Source organism: Oncorhynchus nerka, linkage group LG12 (assembly GCF_034236695.1).
Source record: "Oncorhynchus nerka isolate Pitt River linkage group LG12, Oner_Uvic_2.0, whole genome shotgun sequence".
Classification (NCBI taxonomy): domain Eukaryota; kingdom Metazoa; phylum Chordata; class Actinopteri; order Salmoniformes; family Salmonidae; genus Oncorhynchus; species Oncorhynchus nerka.
Window position 1 is genome coordinate 90,910,668 of NC_088407.1, and position 18,620 is coordinate 90,929,287.

An 18,620-nucleotide genomic window follows, 5' to 3' on the forward strand; every position below is an offset into this window, starting at 1 on the left:
TAAAAACATGACTGTTATTATTAAAAACATGACTGTTATTATTAAAAACATGACTGTTATTATTAAAAACATGACTAACTAAAAACATCACTGTTTAAACACAATTGGATCTATTTATAAAATGTACCAGGGGTGCAACTTTCCCCGGGGACGGGGGAGAGGGGGTCATGTCTCCCCAACATTCCCCGGGGACGGGGGAGAGGGGGTCATGTCTCCCCAACATTCCCTGGGGACGGGGGAGAGGGGGTCATGTCTCCCCAACATTCCCTGGGGACGGGGGAGAGGGGTTCATGTCTCCCCAACATTCCCTGGGGACGGGGAGAGGGGGTCATGTCTCCCCAACATTCCCTGGGGACGGGGAGAGGGGTCATGTCTCCCAACTTTCCCCGGGGACGGGGAGAGGGGGTCATGTCTCCCAACTTTCCCCGGGGACGGGGAGAGGGGGTCATGTCTCCCCAACTTTCCCCGGGACGGGGAGAGGGGGTCATGTCTCCCCAACTTTCCCCGGGGACGGGGAGAGGGGGTCATGTCTCCCCAACATTCCTGGGGACGGGGGAGAGGGGGTCATGTCTCCCCAACTTTCCCCGGGGACGGGGGAGAGGGGGTCATGTCTCCCCAACTTTCCCTGGGGACGGGGAGAGGGGTCATGTCTCCCCAACTTTCCCCGGGGACGGGGAGAGGGGGTCATGTCTCCCCAACATTCCCCGGGGACGGGGAGAGGGGGTCATGTCTCCCCAACTTTCCCCGGGGACGGGGAGAGGGGGTCATGTCTCCCCAACATTCCCTGGGGACGGGGAGAGGGGGTCATGTCTCCCCAACATTCCCTGGGGACGGGGGAGAGGGGGTCATGTCTCCCCAACTTTCCCCGGGGACGGGGGAGAGGGGGTCATGTCTCCCCAACTTTCCCCGGGGACGGGGGAGAGGGGGTCATGTCTCCCCAACATTCTGAAATTGCATTTTTTTGTTGTGTTCAGCCTGCTGGATTTAGGACAATTTGGACACCACAGAGCAGAATAACAGGTTGTGTGAAGCCTACTATATGGCCCCGTTGGGTCCCATTTTACATCAAGTGATCATAGTAACCTAACCTATGGTCACCTATGTGCGAGTTGTGCCTTTCAATCATAATGACATGCTTTTCATTGTACTTCGACTCACGTTGGTTGAGCACCCTCTTTGTTCCATTATCAATATTTATTTACAGACACTGTAGTAAACTACATTCTAATCATATTCAATTTAATTAAATATTTAAGTTAACTGCGACTTGATTCTCCGCCCATGTACTCTACTTAGTGAGAACACCCACTGAGACCACGCAATTGAACTCTCATGCACAACAAGGAGAGGTAGGCTACTGAAGATGAAGCAACGAATTCTGAGTGTATGAATAATGCGAAAAAGATGTCATTTTAATACAATAGTTAGGCTAACGCATATAAATCAGAAAGAGGACCATTTCCAAATAATATGTGGGACAGCAAGAATATATTCATCCCAAAATCGTCTGTCTCACCGTCCGCTCAGATCAATTCAGGATTTAAAGTATGATTTTTCCTCCTGTGACTCCCACGGAAGTGGATCGTGCGTGTCCACGCGCTCTGTCCAAAAGTGTTCCAAGTCAGGAAAGATCTTCCGCGCTGCAGTGTCTGTAAGCAGATCGCACCCCTCTGGCGTCTCCAAAGACGCATGTTTCAAGTCCACGAGTGGATAGATGACAATGGCTCCTCTTCCCTCTGCTCCGTGCTCCTCCATATTTGGACTTGTGCTAATACTGGTGCGTTTCGAGCGTCTGCAAGTTCTGAAAAGCCACAGACTTTTGAGCCCATGACGCACGTCTTCATATGCGGTGAGGAATATGATGGGAGACAGAGAGCTACATGAGTACATGAGGACCTGAGAGAAGATGACGAACCCCACAGGAGGTGTGTAGTTGTTACTGTATCCCAACCGAGCCCAAGTCCATGAGCTCCATTCAGGCAGTAGCATGAGCGCGTTGGCCACACTGACAGATAACCACACCGCAGTGGCCCCCTTGTCCTGGGGTTGAACACTGGTCACGTCAAGGTCCCTCTTCGGCTTCGTGTCCAGTAGTGTCTTGGTGTAGTGCACAACGGTAAAGAGAATGGGCACCAGGTAAGTTAGGGTTGGGTAGATCTTGTAGAACACATCCATGAACCCAGATGCGCAAAATGGTATTTCAGTTACGCACAGCTTGACGTCATGGTATGGCTGTAAAGACGTGAATATCGTAAGAGGGGTGGAGGAGACCAGTGATGCTATCCAGATGGAAGCCAGGGCTCCATAGATGTGCATGTGGCTAAAATATTTGCTATCAGAGGAGCCTGAAACAAAGGTACATCTTGCCCCGGTTGTTGCCGCCAGGGTGAACGTTTTGGCGACCAGGCAGGAGTGCTGAAACCAATCCGCTGTTTGGCACAACAAGCTTCCCAAGATCCAGGTCTGTCTGTAGTAGGTGACTGCGCGCACAGGTGCACACAACAGTGTGATCAATAGGTCTGTAGAGCTCAGACCGGCAAGTAGCGCTTTGACTTCGGATGCTGTCCCGTTTCTCAGGTCGTGGACGAGACTCAGTAGTACCAGAAGGTTCCCTATGACTCCAGTCCAACAGATCCCTATCAGAATAACAGGGAGGACTGACCTGGCGTTCACACCGTGGAGTAGTTGAACTCCCCCGGTAAAGTCAAAAAATGAAACGTTCATCGGTCGGTCAAAATCCATATTTTCTGTAATCTGTGTTTTTAGTTTTTAAAAATATTTTTTATATGCGGTAATCAACTAGTTCAAATGGATTGATCTCTAGATTTTTCCCTTAGAAAGAAAGATCTGTCCCTGAGCTGTGGTGCCGAAATGCTGCTATCTGATAAGACATGTAGTGGTTGAGCGGACTGGCAGGCAAGCTATTTCAAGTGCTGCCGTTTATTGTTGTCGTCGACCACTTTCGTCATTGATGGCTGTGGCTCCAGGGTACTATTCTGAGAGGAAGGGTACTTGAAGTGTGCTTTCGGCAAAATCTACACTTTACATTCAAAAAAATTGACTAAAGGCTTATTTTCTAAAAGACATTCAATTCATTCAAACTAAAATAGGCCAAAGTTAGGACCTATTGTCCAGTGTTCAGTGGCTTGTGTTGACGACCCCTGGTCCCGTAGATATCATATGAACACGTCATGAACACGTCATAAGCCTTGGATTTTTATTTTATTTTTTAGAATTGCACGACGTTACTATTTTTACCTTTAAATTTTTTTTTTTTTAAAAGACTGCTAGAACCTTATGGAGGAGGAAGGTGTGTGTCTGTCTGTGTGGGTTACAATGGCACCCACACCAGGCTCTCACCTCCTTGTTGAGAAGGCCTGTTAGGAAGATACATGGCACCACCATAGAGCGATACATGGCACCACCATAGAGCTGTCTGTAAAGGGGAAGCGTTATGAACTACAACACAGAGATTAAGAAGGAGACTGAACGTCTACAGGAGAGAATAGGGGGACTGTAATGGCAGCGCCTCATTACTAACCCCTCAAATCAAGAGGCTGCTGGACAGGAGGGTTGAATCTTCCCAGAATCTGTACAGTCCTGTGTGTAGCATAACACATTTATAGAGCTTCAGTGTTCTCTGTTAGGTTATCTTTAGGTATGATTATTCATATTTACTGCCCGTGGTCTTTCCTCTCAGTCTAATAATATCTTTTTGCTTTATCCAGGCAGGCCTTATTCAATTCTGTGGCACATCTGGTGCCTGCTTGCACAAGGGCACTCCGTGTGGTACTCTACTCAGCTAACTGACCACTCTATTCAGCTAACTGACCACTCTACTCAGCTAACTGACCACTCTACTCAGCTAACTGACCACTCTACTCAGCTAACAGACTCCCTCCTCTACTCAGCTAACTGACTCCTCTACACTCAGCTGACTGAGTCCTCTACTCTCAGCTAACTGAGTCCTCTACTCAGCTAACTGAGTCCCTCCTCTACTCAGCTAACAGACTCCCTCCTCTACTCAGCTAACTGACTCCCTCCTCTACTCAGCTAACTGACTCCCTCCTCTACTCAGCTAACTGACTCCCTCCTCTACTCAGCTAACTGACTCCCTCCTCTACTCAGCTAACTGACTCCCTCCTCTACTCAGCTAACTGACTCCTCTACACTCAGCTAACAGACTCCCTCCTCTACACTCAGCTAACCGACTCCCTCCTCTACACTCAGCTAACTGACTCCCTCCTCTACTCAGCTAACTGACTCCCTCCTCTACTCAGCTAACTGACTCCCTCCTCTACTCAGCTAACTGACTCCCTCCTCTACTCAGCTAACAGACTCCCTCCTCTACTCAGCTAACAGACTCCCTCCTCTACTCAGCTAACAGACTCCCTCCTCTCCACTCAGCTAACTGACTCCCTCCTCTACTCAGCTAACTGACTCCCTCCTCTACTCAGCTAACTGACTCCCTCCTCTACTCAGCTAACTGACTCCCTCCTCTACACTCAGCTAACTGACTCCCTCCTCTACTCAGCTAACAGACTCCCTCCTCTACTCAGCTAACAGACTCCCTCCTCTACTCAGCTAACAGACTCCCTCCTCTACTCAGCTAACAGACTCCCTCCTCTACACTCAGCTAACTGACTCCCTCCTCTACTCAGCTAACTGACTCCCTCCTCTACTCAGCTAACTGACTCCCTCCTCTACTCAGCTAACTGACTCCCTCCTCTACACTCAGCTAACTGACTCCCTCCTCTACTCAGCTAACAGACTCCCTCCTCTACTCAGCTAACAGACTCCCTCCTCTACTCAGCTAACTGACTCCCTCCTCTACTCAGCTAACTGACTCCCTCCTCTACACTCAGCTAACTGACTCTCTCCTCTACTCAGCTAACTGACTCCCTCCTCTACTCAGCTAACTGACTCTCTCCTCTACTCAGCTAACTGACTCCTCTACACTCAGCTAACAGACTCCCTCCTCTACTCAGCTAACTGACTCTCTCCTCTACTCAGCTAACTGACTCCCTCCTCTACTCAGCTAACTGACTCCCTCCTCTACTCAGCTAACTGACTCCCTCCTCTACTCAGCTAACTGACTCCCTCCTCCACTCAGCTAACAGACTCCCTCCTCTACTCAGCTAACAGACTCCCTCCTCTACTCAGCTAACAGACTCCCTCCTCTACTCAGCTAACTGACTCCCTCCTCCACTCAGCTAACTGACTCCCTCCTCTACTCAGCTAACAGACTCCCTCCTCTACTCAGCTAACTGACTCTCTCCTCTACTCAGCTAACTGACTCCCTCCTCTACTCAGCTAACTGACTCTCTCCTCTACTCAGCTAACTGACTCCCTCCTCTACTCAGCTAACTGACTCTCTCCTCTACTCAGCTAACTGACTCCCTCCTCCACTCAGCTAACTGACTCCCTCCTCTACACTCAGCTAACTGACTCCCTCCTCCACTCAGCTAACTGACTCCCTCCTCTACTCAGCTAACTGACTCCCTCCTCTACTCAGCTATCTGACTCCCTCCTCTACTCAGCTAACTGACTCTCTCCTCTACTCAGCTAACTGACTCCCTCCTCCACTCAGCTAACTGACTCTCTCCTCTACTCAGCTAACTGACTCCCTCCTCTACTCAGCTAACTGACTCTCTCCTCTACTCAGCTAACTGACTCCCTCCTCCACTCAGCTAACTGACTCCTCCTCTACACTCAGCTAACTGACTCCCTCCTCCACTCAGCTAACTGACTCCCTCCTCTACTCAGCTAACTGACTCCTCCTCTACTCAGCTATCTGACTCCCTCCTCTACTCAGCTAACTGACTCTCTCCTCTACTCAGCTAACTGACTCCCTCCTCCACTCAGCTAACTGACTCCCTCCTCTACTCAGCTAACTGACTCCCTCCTCTACTCAGCTATCTGACTCCCTCCTCTACTCAGCTAACTGACTCCCTCCTCTACTCAGCTAACTGACTCTCTTCTCTACACTCAGCTAACTGACTCCCTCCTCTACTCAGCTAACTGACTCCCTCCTCTACTCAGCTAACTGACTCCCTCCTCTACACTCAGCTAACTGACTCCCTCCTCTACTCAGCTATCTGACTCCCTCCTCTACTCAGCTAACATACTCCCTCCTCTACTCAGCTAACTGACTCTCTCCTCTACACTCAGCTAACTGACTCTCTCCTCTACACTCAGCTAACTGACTCCCTCTTCTACTCAGCTAACTGACTCCCTCCTCTACTCAGCTAACTGACTCCCTCCTCTACACTCAGCTAACTGACTCCCTCCTCTACTCAGCTAACTGACTCCCTCCTCTACTCAGCTAACTGACTCCCTCCTCTACTCAGCTAACTGACTCCCTCCTCTACTCTGCTAACTGACTCCCTCCTCCACTCAGCTAACTGACTCCCTCCTCTACACTCAGCTAACTGACTCCCTCCTCCACTCAGCTAACTGACTCCCTCCTCTACTCAGCTAACTGACTCCCTCCTCTACTCAGCTAACTGACTCCCTCCTCTACTCAGCTAACAGACTCCCTCCTCCACTCAGCTAACTGACTCCCTCCTCTACTCAGCTAACAGACTCCTCTACTCAGCTAACTGACTCCCTCCTCTACACTCAGCTAACTGACTCCCTCCTCTACTCAGCTAACAGACTCCTCCACTCAGCTAACAGACTCCCTCCTCTTCTCAGCTAACTGACTCCCTCCTCTACTCAGCTAACTGACTCCCTCCTCTACTCAGCTAACTGACTCCCTCCTCTACACTCAGCTAACTGACTCCCTCCTCTACACTCAGCTAACTGACTCCCTCCTCTACACTCAGCTAACTGACTCCCTCCTCTACTCAGCTAACTGACTCCCTCCTCTACTCAGCTAACTGACTCCCTCCTCTACACTCAGCTAACTGACTCCCTCCTCTACACTCAGCTAACTGACTCCCTCCTCTACACTCAGCTAACTGACTCCCTCCTCTACTCATCTAACATACTCCTCCACTCAGCTAACAGACTCCCTCCTCCACTCAGCTAACAGACTCCCTCCTCTACTCAGCTAACTGACTCCCTCCTCTACTCAGCTAACAGACTCCCTCCTCTACTCAGCTAACTGACTCCCTCCTCCACTCAGCTAACAGACTCCCTCCTCCACTCAGCTAACTGACTCCCTCCTCCACTCAGCTAACAGACTCCCTCCTCTACTCAGCTAACTGACTCCCTCCTCCACTCAGCTAACAGACTCCCTCCTCTACTCAGCTAACAGACTCCCTCCTCTACTCAGCTAACAGACTCCCTCCTCCACTCAGCTAACAGACTCCCTCCTCTACTCAGCTAACAGACTCCCTCCTCTACTCAGCTAACAGACTCCCTCCTCCACTCAGCTAACAGACTCCCTCCTCTACTCAGCTAACAGACTCCCTCCCCTGGGGACCAACTGAGAAAACACAAACACAAACAACAAAGCCAATAACGCTCCACGAGATTGTTAAAGAAATTAACGGCGGAAATGTTCCCTTTTCAGAGATTCCAAACCCTTCGGTGAAACAGACGGGATGTAAAGTATGTTTTACACCGCAGGCGGAACGGCCATCACCCCACTGAGAATGAAAGGGAACACGTCAAGTAGGCCACACCGTATATTCTTTCAAAGAACACGTCAAGTAGGCCTAGTCATATATTCTCTAAAATAACATGTCAAGTAGGAAACACCATATATTCTCTAAAAGAACACGTCAAGTAGGCCTAGTCATATATTCTCTAAAATAACATGTCAAGTAGGAAACACCATATATTCTCTGAAAGAACACGTCAAGTAGGCCTAGTCATATATTCTCTAAAATAACATGTCAAGTAGGAAACACCATATATTCTCTGAAAGAACACGTCAAGTAGGCCTAGTCATATATTCTCTAAAATAACATGTCAAGTAGGCAACACCGTATATTCTCTTATGGAACACGTCAAGTAGGCAACACCATATATTCTCTAAAAGAACACGTCAAGTAGGCCTAGTCATATATTCTCTAAAGGAACACGTCAAGTAGGCAACACCGTATATTCTCTTATGGAACACGTCAAGTAGGCAACACCATATATTCTCTAAAAGAACACGTCAAGTAGGCCAAAACATATATTCTCTAAAAGAACACGTCAAGTAGGCCTAGTCATATATTCTCTAAAGGAACACGTCAAGTAGGCAACACCGTATATTCTCTTATGGAACACGTCAAGTAGGCAACACCATATATTCTCTAAAAGAACACGTCAAGTAGGCAACACCGTATATTCTCTTATGGAACACGTCAAGTCGGCAACACCATATATTCTCTAAAAGAACACGTCAAGTAGGCCTAGTCATATATTTCTAAAATAACACGTCAAGTAGGCCACACCACATATTCTCTAAAATAACACGTCAAGTAGGCCACACCATATATTCTCTAAAAGAACACGTTAAGTAGCCCACACCATATATTCTCTAAAAGAAAACGTCAAGTAGCCCACACCATATATTCTCTAAAAGAACACATCAAGTAGGCCACACCATATATTCTCTAAAAGAACACGTCAAGTAGGAAACACCATATATTCTCTAAAAGAACACGTCAAGTAGGCCTAGTCATATATTCTCTAAAATAACATGTCAAGTAGGCAACACCGTATATTCTCTAAAAGAACACGTCAAGTAGGCCTAGTCATATATTCTCTAAAATAACATGTCAAGTAGGAGACACCATATATTCTCTAAAAGAACACGTCAAGTAGGCCTAGTCATATATTCTCTAAAGGAACACGTCAAGTAGGCAACACCATATATTCTCTGAAAGAACACATCAAGTAGCCCACACCATATATTCTCTAAAAGAACACGTCAAGTAGGCCTAGTCATATATTCTCTAAAAGAACACGTCAAGTAGGCCTAGTCATATATTCTCTAAAAGAACACGTCAAGTAGCCCACACCATATATTCTCTTATGGAACACGTCAAGTAGGCCACACCATATATTCTCTAAAAGAACACGTCAAGTAGGCCTAACAATATAATCTCTAAAATTAGATGTTCCAAAAACCCTTTCCAGAAATCGTTGATGCAGAAATGCTGCTATCTAGTTTGGAATGTTTGTTAGACTTTCCGTAGCTCTCTGATTGTGTGTGTTTACATACATCGTAGGCATAAATACGTGCTTCTGATTTGATTGGCTGCTCCATGCAACACCCTATCTACGTCCCAAATGGACCCATAGTCCCTATATAGTGCACTACTTTAGACCAGGCCCCTATAGAACCCTAGTCCCTATATAGTGCAGTACTGAGTTGAGTTTGCTACTTAACGTGGGCTATTTTTTAACACTTATCTGGGATGCTTGATTGTTTTTATTGTTTTACTGGGAAGTTTAGCAGAAGTGCTCAGGTTATTTATGTTAATGCAGGGTGAGCTAAACACAGTGGACTTCCTGCTAGGCCACACCGCCTCAGTGCTGACAGTATAATGCATAGGCACATGATTACTGCATACATTAACTGTAGGATCAGCAGAGGCATTCAAGGCAGTAAGAGGGACATAAAATAGGTTAATTACATTGTGTCTTCCAACACCCCTGGGATAATGTACATTTTGCTGAAGCATTATGATGACTCAGCGACACAATGGTAGGGATTAACTGAGCTGGACTCGGGTCATTGATAAGTCATTGTCTCAAAGCAGCCTTATAGTGCTGTGAAAGGATCCAGGAACCCAGATGATCTGGGTGGATCCCATCCTCCTTATAATACTGTGAAAGGATCCAGGAACCCAAATGATTTAGGTGGATCCCATCCTCCTTATAATACTGTGAAAGGATCCAGGAACCCAGATGATTTAGGTGGATCCCATCCTCCTTATACTGCTGTGAAAGGATCCAGGAACCCAGATGATTTGGGTGGATCCCATCGTCCTTATAACGCTGTGAAAGGATCCAGGAACCCAGATCATTTGGGTGGATCCCATCCTCCTTATAATACTGTGAAAGGATCCAGGAACCCAGATGATTTGGGTGGATCCCATCCTCCTTATAGTGCTGTGAAAGGATCCAGGAACCCAGATGATTTGGGTGGATCCCATCCTCCTTATAGTGCTGTGAAAGGATCCAGGAACCCAAGTGATTTGGGTGGATCCCATCCTCCTTATAGTGCTGTGAAAGGATCCAGGAACCCAGATGATTTGGGTGGATCCCATCCTCCTTTTAGTGCTGTGAAAGGATCCAGGAACCCAGATGATTTGGGTGGATCCCATCGTCCTTATAACGCTGTGAAAGGATCCAGGAACCCAGATCATTTGGGTGGATCCCATCCTCCTCATAAAATGTTACACCCACAGAGCTGCCATAGTCTGGTAACCAGTTATGGAGGGATAACAGTCTGGTAACCAGTTATGGAGGGATAACAGTCTGGTAACCAGTTATGGAGGGATAACAGTCTGGTAACCAGTTATGGAGGGATAACAGTCTGGTAACCAGTTATGGAGGGATACCAGTCTGGTAGCCAGTTATGGAGGGATAACAGTCTGGTAACCAGTTATGGAGGGATAACAGTCTGGTAACCAGTTATGGAGGGATAACAGTCTGGTAACCAGTTAGAGGGATAACAGTCTGGTAGCCAGTTAGAGGGATAACAGTCTGGTAGCCAGTTAGAGGGATAACAGTCTGGTAACCAGTTAGAGGGATAACAGTCTGGTAACCAGTTATGGAGGGATAACAGTCTGGTAACCAGTTATGGAGGGATAACAGTCTGGTAACCAGTTATGGAGGGATAACAGTCTGGTAACCAGTTATGGAGGGATAACAGTCTGGTAACCAGTTATGGAGGGATACCAGTCTGGTAGCCAGTTATGGAGGGATAACAGTCTGGTAACCAGTTATGGAGGGATAACAGTCTGGTAACCAGTTATGGAGGGATAACAGTCTGGTAACCAGTTAGAGGGATAACAGTCTGGTAACCAGTTAGAGGGATAACAGTCTGGTAGCCAGTTAGAGGGATAACAGTCTGGTAGCCAGTTAGAGGGATAACAGTCTGGTAGCCAGTTAGATGGATAACAGTCTGGTAGCCAGTTAGAGGGATAACAGTCTGGTAACCAGTTAGAGGGATAACAGTCTGGTAACCAGTTAGAGGGATAACAGTCTGGTAGCCAGTTAGAGGGATAACAGTCTGGTAGCCAGTTAGAGGGATAACAGTCTGGTAGCCAGTTAGAGGGATAACAGTCTGGTAACCAGTTATGGAGGGATAACAGTCTGGTAGCCAGTTAGAGGGATAACAGTCTGGTAACCAGTTATGGAGGGATAACAGTCTGGTAGCCAGTTAGAGGGATAACAGTCTGGTAACCAGTTATGGAGGGATACCAGTCTGGTAGCCAGTTATGGAGGGATAACAGTTTGGTAACCAGTTATGGAGGGATAACAGTCTGGTAACCAGTTATGGAGGGATACCAGTCTGGTAGCCAGTTATGGAGGGATAACAGTCTGGTAACCAGTTATGGAGGGATAACAGTCTGGTAACCAGTTATGGAGGGATAACAGTCTGGTAACCAGTTAGAGGGATAACAGTCTGGTAGCCAGTTAGAGGGATAACAGTCTGGTAGCCAGTTAGAGGGATAACAGTCTGGTAGCCAGTTAGAGGGATAACAGTCTGGTAGCCAGTTAGAGGGATAACAGTCTGGTAGCCAGTTAGAGGGATAACAGTCTGGTAACCAGTTAGAGGGATAACAGTCTGGTAACCAGTTAGAGGGATAACAGTCTGGTAGCCAGTTAGAGGGATAACAGTCTGGTAGCCAGTTAGAGGGATAACAGTCTGGTAGCCAGTTAGAGGATAACAGTCTGGTAACCAGTTATGGAGGGATAACAGTCTGGTAGCCAGTTAGAGGGATAACAGTCTGGTAACCAGTTATGGAGGGATAACAGTCTGGTAGCCAGTTAGAGGGATAACAGTCTGGTAACCAGTTATGGAGGGATAACAGTCTTGTAACCAGTTATGGAGGGATAACAGTCTGGTAACCAGTTATGGAGGGATAACAGTCTGGTAGCCAGTTAGAGGGATAACAGTCTGGTAACCAGTTATGGAGGGATAACAGTCTGGTAACCAGTTATGGAGGGATAACAGTCTGGTAACCAGTTATGGAGGGATAACAGTCTGGTAGCCAGTTATGGAGGGATAACAGTCTGGTAACCAGTTATGGAGGGATAACAGTCTGGTAACCAGTTATGGAGGGATAACAGTCTGGTAGCCAGTTAGAGGGATAACAGTCTGGTAACCAGTTATGGAGGGATAACAGTCTGGTAACCAGTTATAGAGGGATAACAGTCTGGTAACCAGTTATGGAGGGATAACAGTCTGGTAGTCAGTTAGAGGGATAACAGTCTGGTAACCAGTTATGGAGGGATAACAGTCTGGTAACCAGTTAGAGGGATAACAGTCTGGTAGCCAGTTAGAGGGATAACAGTCTGGTAGCCAGTTAGAGGGATAACAGTCTGGTAGCCAGTTAGAGGGATAACAGTCTGGTAGCCAGTTAGAGGGATAACAGTCTGGTAGCCAGTTAGAGGGATAACAGTCTGGTAACCAGTTAGAGGGATAACAGTCTGGTAACCAGTTAGAGGGATAACAGTCTGGTAGCCAGTTAGAGGGATAACAGTCTGGTAGCCAGTTAGAGGGATAACAGTCTGGTAGCCAGTTAGAGGGATAACAGTCTGGTAACCAGTTATGGAGGGATAACAGTCTGGTAGCCAGTTAGAGGGATAACAGTCTGGTAACCAGTTATGGAGGGATAACAGTCTGGTAGCCAGTTAGAGGGATAACAGTCTGGTAACCAGTTATGGAGGGATAACAGTCTGGTAACCAGTTATGGAGGGATAACAGTCTGGTAACCAGTTATGGAGGGATAACAGTCTGGTAGCCAGTTAGAGGGATAACAGTCTGGTAACCAGTTATGGAGGGATAACAGTCTGGTAACCAGTTATGGAGGGATAACAGTCTGGTAACCAGTTATGGAGGGATAACAGTCTGGTATCCAGTTATGGAGGGATAACAGTCTGGTAACCAGTTATGGAGGGATAACAGTCTGGTAACCAGTTATGGAGGGATAACAGTCTGGTAACCAGTTATGGAGGGATAACAGTCTGGTAGCCAGTTAGAGGGATAACAGTCTGGTAACCAGTTATAGAGGGATAACAGTCTGGTAACCAGTTAGAGGGATAACAGTCTGGTAGTCAGTTAGAGGGATAACAGTCTGGTAGCCAGTTAGAGGGATAACAGTCTGGTAACCAGTTATGGAGGGATAACAGTCTGGTAACCAGTTATGGAGGGATAACAGTCTGGTAGCCAGTTAGAGGGATAACAGTCTGGTAACCAGTTATGGAGGGATAACAGTCTGGTAACCAGTTATAGAGGGATAACAGTCTGGTAGCCAGTTAGAGGGATAACAGTCTGGTAACCAGTTATGGAGGGATAACAGTCTGGTAACCAGTTATGGAGGGATAACAGTCTGGTAACCAGTTAGAGGGATAACAGTCTGGTAACCAGTTATGGAGGGATAACAGTCTGGTAACCAGTTAGAGGGATAACAGTCTGGTAACCAGTTAGAGGGATAACAGTCTGGTAACCAGTTATAGAGGGATAACAGTCTGGTAACCAGTTATAGAGGGATAACAGTCTGGTAACCAGTTATGGAGGGATAACAGTCTGGTAACCAGTTATAGAGGGATAACAGTCTGGTAACCAGTTATGGAGGGATAACAGTCTGGTAACCAGTTATAGAGGGATAACAGTATGGTAACCAGTTATGGAGGGATAACAGTCTGGTAACCAGTTATGGAGGGATAACAGTCTGGTAACCAGTTATGGAGGGATAACAGTCTGGTAACCAGTTATGGAGGGATAACAGTCAGGTAACCAGTTATGGAGGGATAACAGTCTGGTAACCAGTTATGGAGGGATAACAGTCTGGTAACCAGTTATGGAGGGATACCAGTCTGGTAACCAGTTATGGAGGGATAACAGTCTGGTAACCAGTTATGGAGGGATAACAGTCTGGTAACCAGTTATGGAGGGATAACAGTCTGGTAACCAGTTATGGAAGGATAACAGTCTGGTAACCAGTTAGAGGGATAACAGTCTGGTAACCAGTTATGGAGGGATAACAGTCTGGTAGCCAGTTAGAGGGATAACAGTCTGGTAACCAGTTATGGAGGGATAACAGTCTGGTAACCAGTTATGGAAGGATAACAGTCTGGTAACCAGTTAGAGGGATAACAGTCTGGTAACCAGTTATGGAGGGATAACAGTCTGGTAACCAGTTATGGAGGGATAACAGTCTGGTAACCAGTTAGAGGGATAACAGTCTGGTAACCAGTTAGAGGGATAACAGTCTGGTAGCCAGTTAGAGGGATAACAGTCTGGTAGCCAGTTAGAGGGATAACAGTCTGGTAACCAGTTATGGAGGGATAACAGTCTGGTAACCAGTTATGGAGGGATAACAGTCTGGTAGCCAGTTATGGAGGGATAACAGTCTGGTAACCAGTTATGGAGGGATAACAGTCTGGTAGCCAGTTAGAGGGATAACAGTCTGGTAACCAGTTATGGAGGGATAACAGTCTGGTAGCCAGTTAGAGGGATAACAGTCTGGTAACCAGTTAGAGGGATAACAGTCTGGTAACCAGTTATGGAGGGATAACAGTCTGGTAGCCAGTTAGAGGGATAACAGTCCGGTAGTCAGTTATGGAGGGATAACAGTCTGCTGAACCGTTCAATGCCACCATTTAGGGAGGTCAGAGGGACAGATATTATGGGGCGTTTGTTGGTGTCAAGTAGAAACCCAATCAGTTCTTTAAAATGTATCTTCAACTGTTCTGAGCTGCCCTTCATAGTGTCATTGAATCACACACGAACTGTGCTACACTTAATTTTCTGATGCTAGTTTAAAATGTGTGGGGAGCAGTTTATTGATGTCCTGTAATCGTGCTCCTGAATATCGCAATGTTTTTGCTCGAGACACTGAGACGTTTCTCACCTTCGAACTGTCCAATTCAACGATATTGACACACACAATTAGTTCGCGTGCGCCCGCTAATCCTGGCGATAGGTCCAGGACCTCCCACAGCATGTGGGAGATCCAGAGAAAGGAGGAGAAGGAGCCGAACTTGAGGACGAAGCCACAGCTGGAGTCAGACACAAACGGTCCCGGAGCTGAAGGCACAGGTAGATTAGGCCCCACAGGAGTCAGACACAAACGGTCCCGGAGCTGAAGGCACAGGTAGATTAGGCCCCACAGGAGTCAGACACAAACGGTCCCGGAGCTGAAGGCACAGGTAGATTAGGCCCCACAGGAGTCAGTACTGCCGTTGCAGACACAGGCAATCCCATCAATGAAGGCGCATTGCAGCGAAAGCTATTCCTTATGTCAATCTGCTCTGAACCTCTCGCAGTCACTCCCGTCCACTTAACATCATGCTGCCGCCTTCGGTTTCCACGACTTGTGACATGGGATCGTGTTGTTGTGGTGATTGTATCGTGTTGTTTAAAATGTTGTAACATTGTGTTTTGCTGCTGCCTTCTTGGCCAGGGGCCATATCCACAAAGTGTCTCAGAGTAGAAAATTGGTTGTAAGTTCTGAGAATAGAGACATTTTACTCTTATGGGTAAAAATGAAATATTTAACCTTTACCCTTATTTTGACAGGAAGTCATACTGAAACCAGGGTCTGTTTTACAGATGAGCCTAAAAACATCAAATTAAAATCAAATTTTATTGGTCACATGCACATATTTCTCAGATTTTATTGGTCACATGCACATATTTCTCAGATTTTATTGGTCACATGCACATATTTCTCAGATGTTATTGGTCACATGCACATATTTCTCAGATGTTATTGGTCACATGCACATATTTCTCAGATGTTATTGGTCACATGCACATATTTCTCAGATGTTATTGGTCACATGCACATATTTCTCAGATTTTATTGGTCACATGCACATATTTCTCAGATTTTATTGGTCACATACACATATTTCTCAGATGTTATTGGTCACATGCACATATTTCTCAGATTTTATTGGTCACATGCACATATTTCTCAGATTTTATTGGTCACATGCACATATTTCTCAGATTTTATTGGTCACATGCACATATTTCTCAGATTTTATTGGTCACATGCACATATTTCTCAGATTTTATTGGTCACATGCACATATTTCTCAGATTTTATTGGTCACATGCACATATTTCTCAGATTTTATTGGTCACATGCACATATTTCTCAGATTTTATTGGTCACATGCACATATTTCTCAGATTTTATTGGTCACATGCACATATTTCTCAGATTTTATTGGTCACATGCACATATTTCTCAGATTTTATTGGTCACATGCACATATTTCTCAGATTTTATTGGTCACATGCACATATTTCTCAGATTTTATTGGTCACATGCACATATTTCTCAGATTTTATTGGTCACATGCACATATTTCTCAGATTTTATTGGTCACATGCACATATTTCTCAGATGTTATTGGTCACATGCACATATTTCTCAGATTTTATTGGTCACATGCACATATTTCTCAGATTTTATTGGTCACATGCACATATTTCTCAGATTTTATTGGTCACATGCACATATTTCTCAGATTTTATTGGTCACATGCACATATTTCTCAGATTTTATTGGTCACATGCACATATTTCTCAGATTTTATTGGTCACATGCACATATTTCTCAGATTTTATTGGTCACATGCACATATTTCTCAGATTTTATTGGTCACATGCACATATTTCTCAGATGTTATTGGTCACATGCACATATTTCTCAGATTTTATTGGTCACATGCACATATTTCTCAGATTTTATTGGTCACATGCACATATTTCTCAGATTTTATTGGTCACATGCACATATTTCTCAGATTTTATTGGTCACATGCACATATTTCTCAGATTTTATTGGTCACATGCACATATTTCTCAGATTTTATTGGTCACATGCACATATTTCTCAGATTTTATTGGTCACATGCACATATTTCTCAGATTTTATTGGTCACATGCACATATTTCTCAGATGTTATTGGTCACATGCACATATTTCTCAGATTTTATTGGTCACATGCACATATTTCTCAGATTTTATTGGTCACATGCACATATTTCTCAGATTTTATTGGTCACATGCACATATTTCTCAGATTTTATTGGTCACATGCACATATTTCTCAGATTTTATTGTGGGTGTAGCGAAATGCTTGTGTTCCTAGCACCAACAGTGCAGTAGTATCTAACTAAATGCTTGTGTTTCTAGCTCCAACAGTGCAGTAGTATCTAACTAAATGCTTGTGTTCCTAGCTCCAACAGTGCAGTAGTATCTAACTAAATGCTTGTGTTCCTAGCTCCAACAGTGCAGTAGTATCTAACTAAATGCTTGTGTTCCTAGCTCCAACAGTGCAGTAGTATCTAACTAAATGCTTGTGTTCCTAGCTCCAACAGTGCAGTAGTATCTAACTAAATGCTTGTGTTCCTAGCACCAACAGTGCAGTAGTATCTAACTAAATGCTTGTGTTCCTAGCTCCAACAGTGCAGTAGTATCTAACTAAATGCTTGTGTTCCTAGCACCAACAGTGCAGTAGTATCTAACTAAATGCTTGTGTTCCTAGCTCCAACAGTGCAGTAGTATCTAACTAAATGCTTGTGTTCCTAGCACCAACAGTGTAGTAGTATCTAACTAAATGCTTGTGTTCCTAGCTCCAACAGTGCAGTAGTATCTAACTAAATGCTTGTGTTCCTAGCTCCAACAGTGCAGTAGTATCTAACTAAATGCTTGTGTTCCTAGCTCCAACAGTGCAGTAGTATCTAACTAAATGCTTGTGTTCCTAGCACCAACAGTGCAGTAGTATCTAACTAAATGCTTGTGTTCCTAGCTCCAACAGTGCAGTAGTATCTAACTAAATGCTTGTGTTCCTAGCTCCAACAGTGCAGTAGTATCTAACTAAATGCTTGTGTTCCTAGCACCAACAGTGCAGTAGTATCTAACTAAATGCTTGTGTTCCTAGCTCCAACAGTGCAGTAGTATCTAACTAAATGCTTGTGTTCCTAGCACCAACAGTGCAGTAGTCTCTAACTAAATGCTTGTGTTCCTAGCTCCAACAGTGCAGTAGTATCTAACTAAATGCTTGTGTTCCTAGCACCAACAGTGCAGTAGTATCTAACTAAATGCTTGTGTTCCTAGCACCAACAGTGTAGTAGTATCTAACTAAATGCTTGTGTTCCTAGCTCCAACAGTGCAGTAGTATCTAACTAAATGCTTGTGTTCCTAGCTCCAACAGTGCAGTAGTATCTAACTAAATGCTTGTGTTCCTAGCTCCAACAGTGCAGTAGTATCTAACTAAATGCTTGTGTTCCTAGCTCCAACAGTGCAGTAGTATCTAACTAAATGCTTGTGTTCCTAGCTCCAACAGTGCAGTAGTATCTAACTAAATGCTTGTGTTCCTAGCTCCAACAGTGCAGTAGTATCTAACTAAATGCTTGTGTTCCTAGCTCCAACAGTGCAGTAATATCTAACTAAATGCTTGTGTTCCTAGCACCAACAGTG

The 18,620-nt window shown here is 45.4% G+C and overlaps 1 protein-coding gene across 1 annotated transcript; it reads right to left on the reverse strand.

Moving 5' to 3' along the window:
• Window positions 1-838: 838 nt before the first annotated feature.
• Window positions 839-2,857, reverse strand: LOC135574199 (G-protein coupled receptor 151). The gene has a single exon (XM_065025088.1). It carries the CDS (start codon window positions 2,740-2,742, stop codon window positions 1,534-1,536), a length of 1,209 nt encoding a protein of 402 aa, XP_064881160.1. The 5' UTR covers window positions 2,743-2,857; the 3' UTR covers window positions 839-1,533.
• Window positions 2,858-18,620: the final 15,763 nt, after the last annotated feature.

Bases quoted from the DNA above. Each gene is read 5' to 3' on its own strand.
- LOC135574199 (XM_065025088.1), bottom strand. From the start codon at position 2,742: ATGGATTTTGACCGACCGATGAACGTTTCATTTTTTGACTTTACCGGG.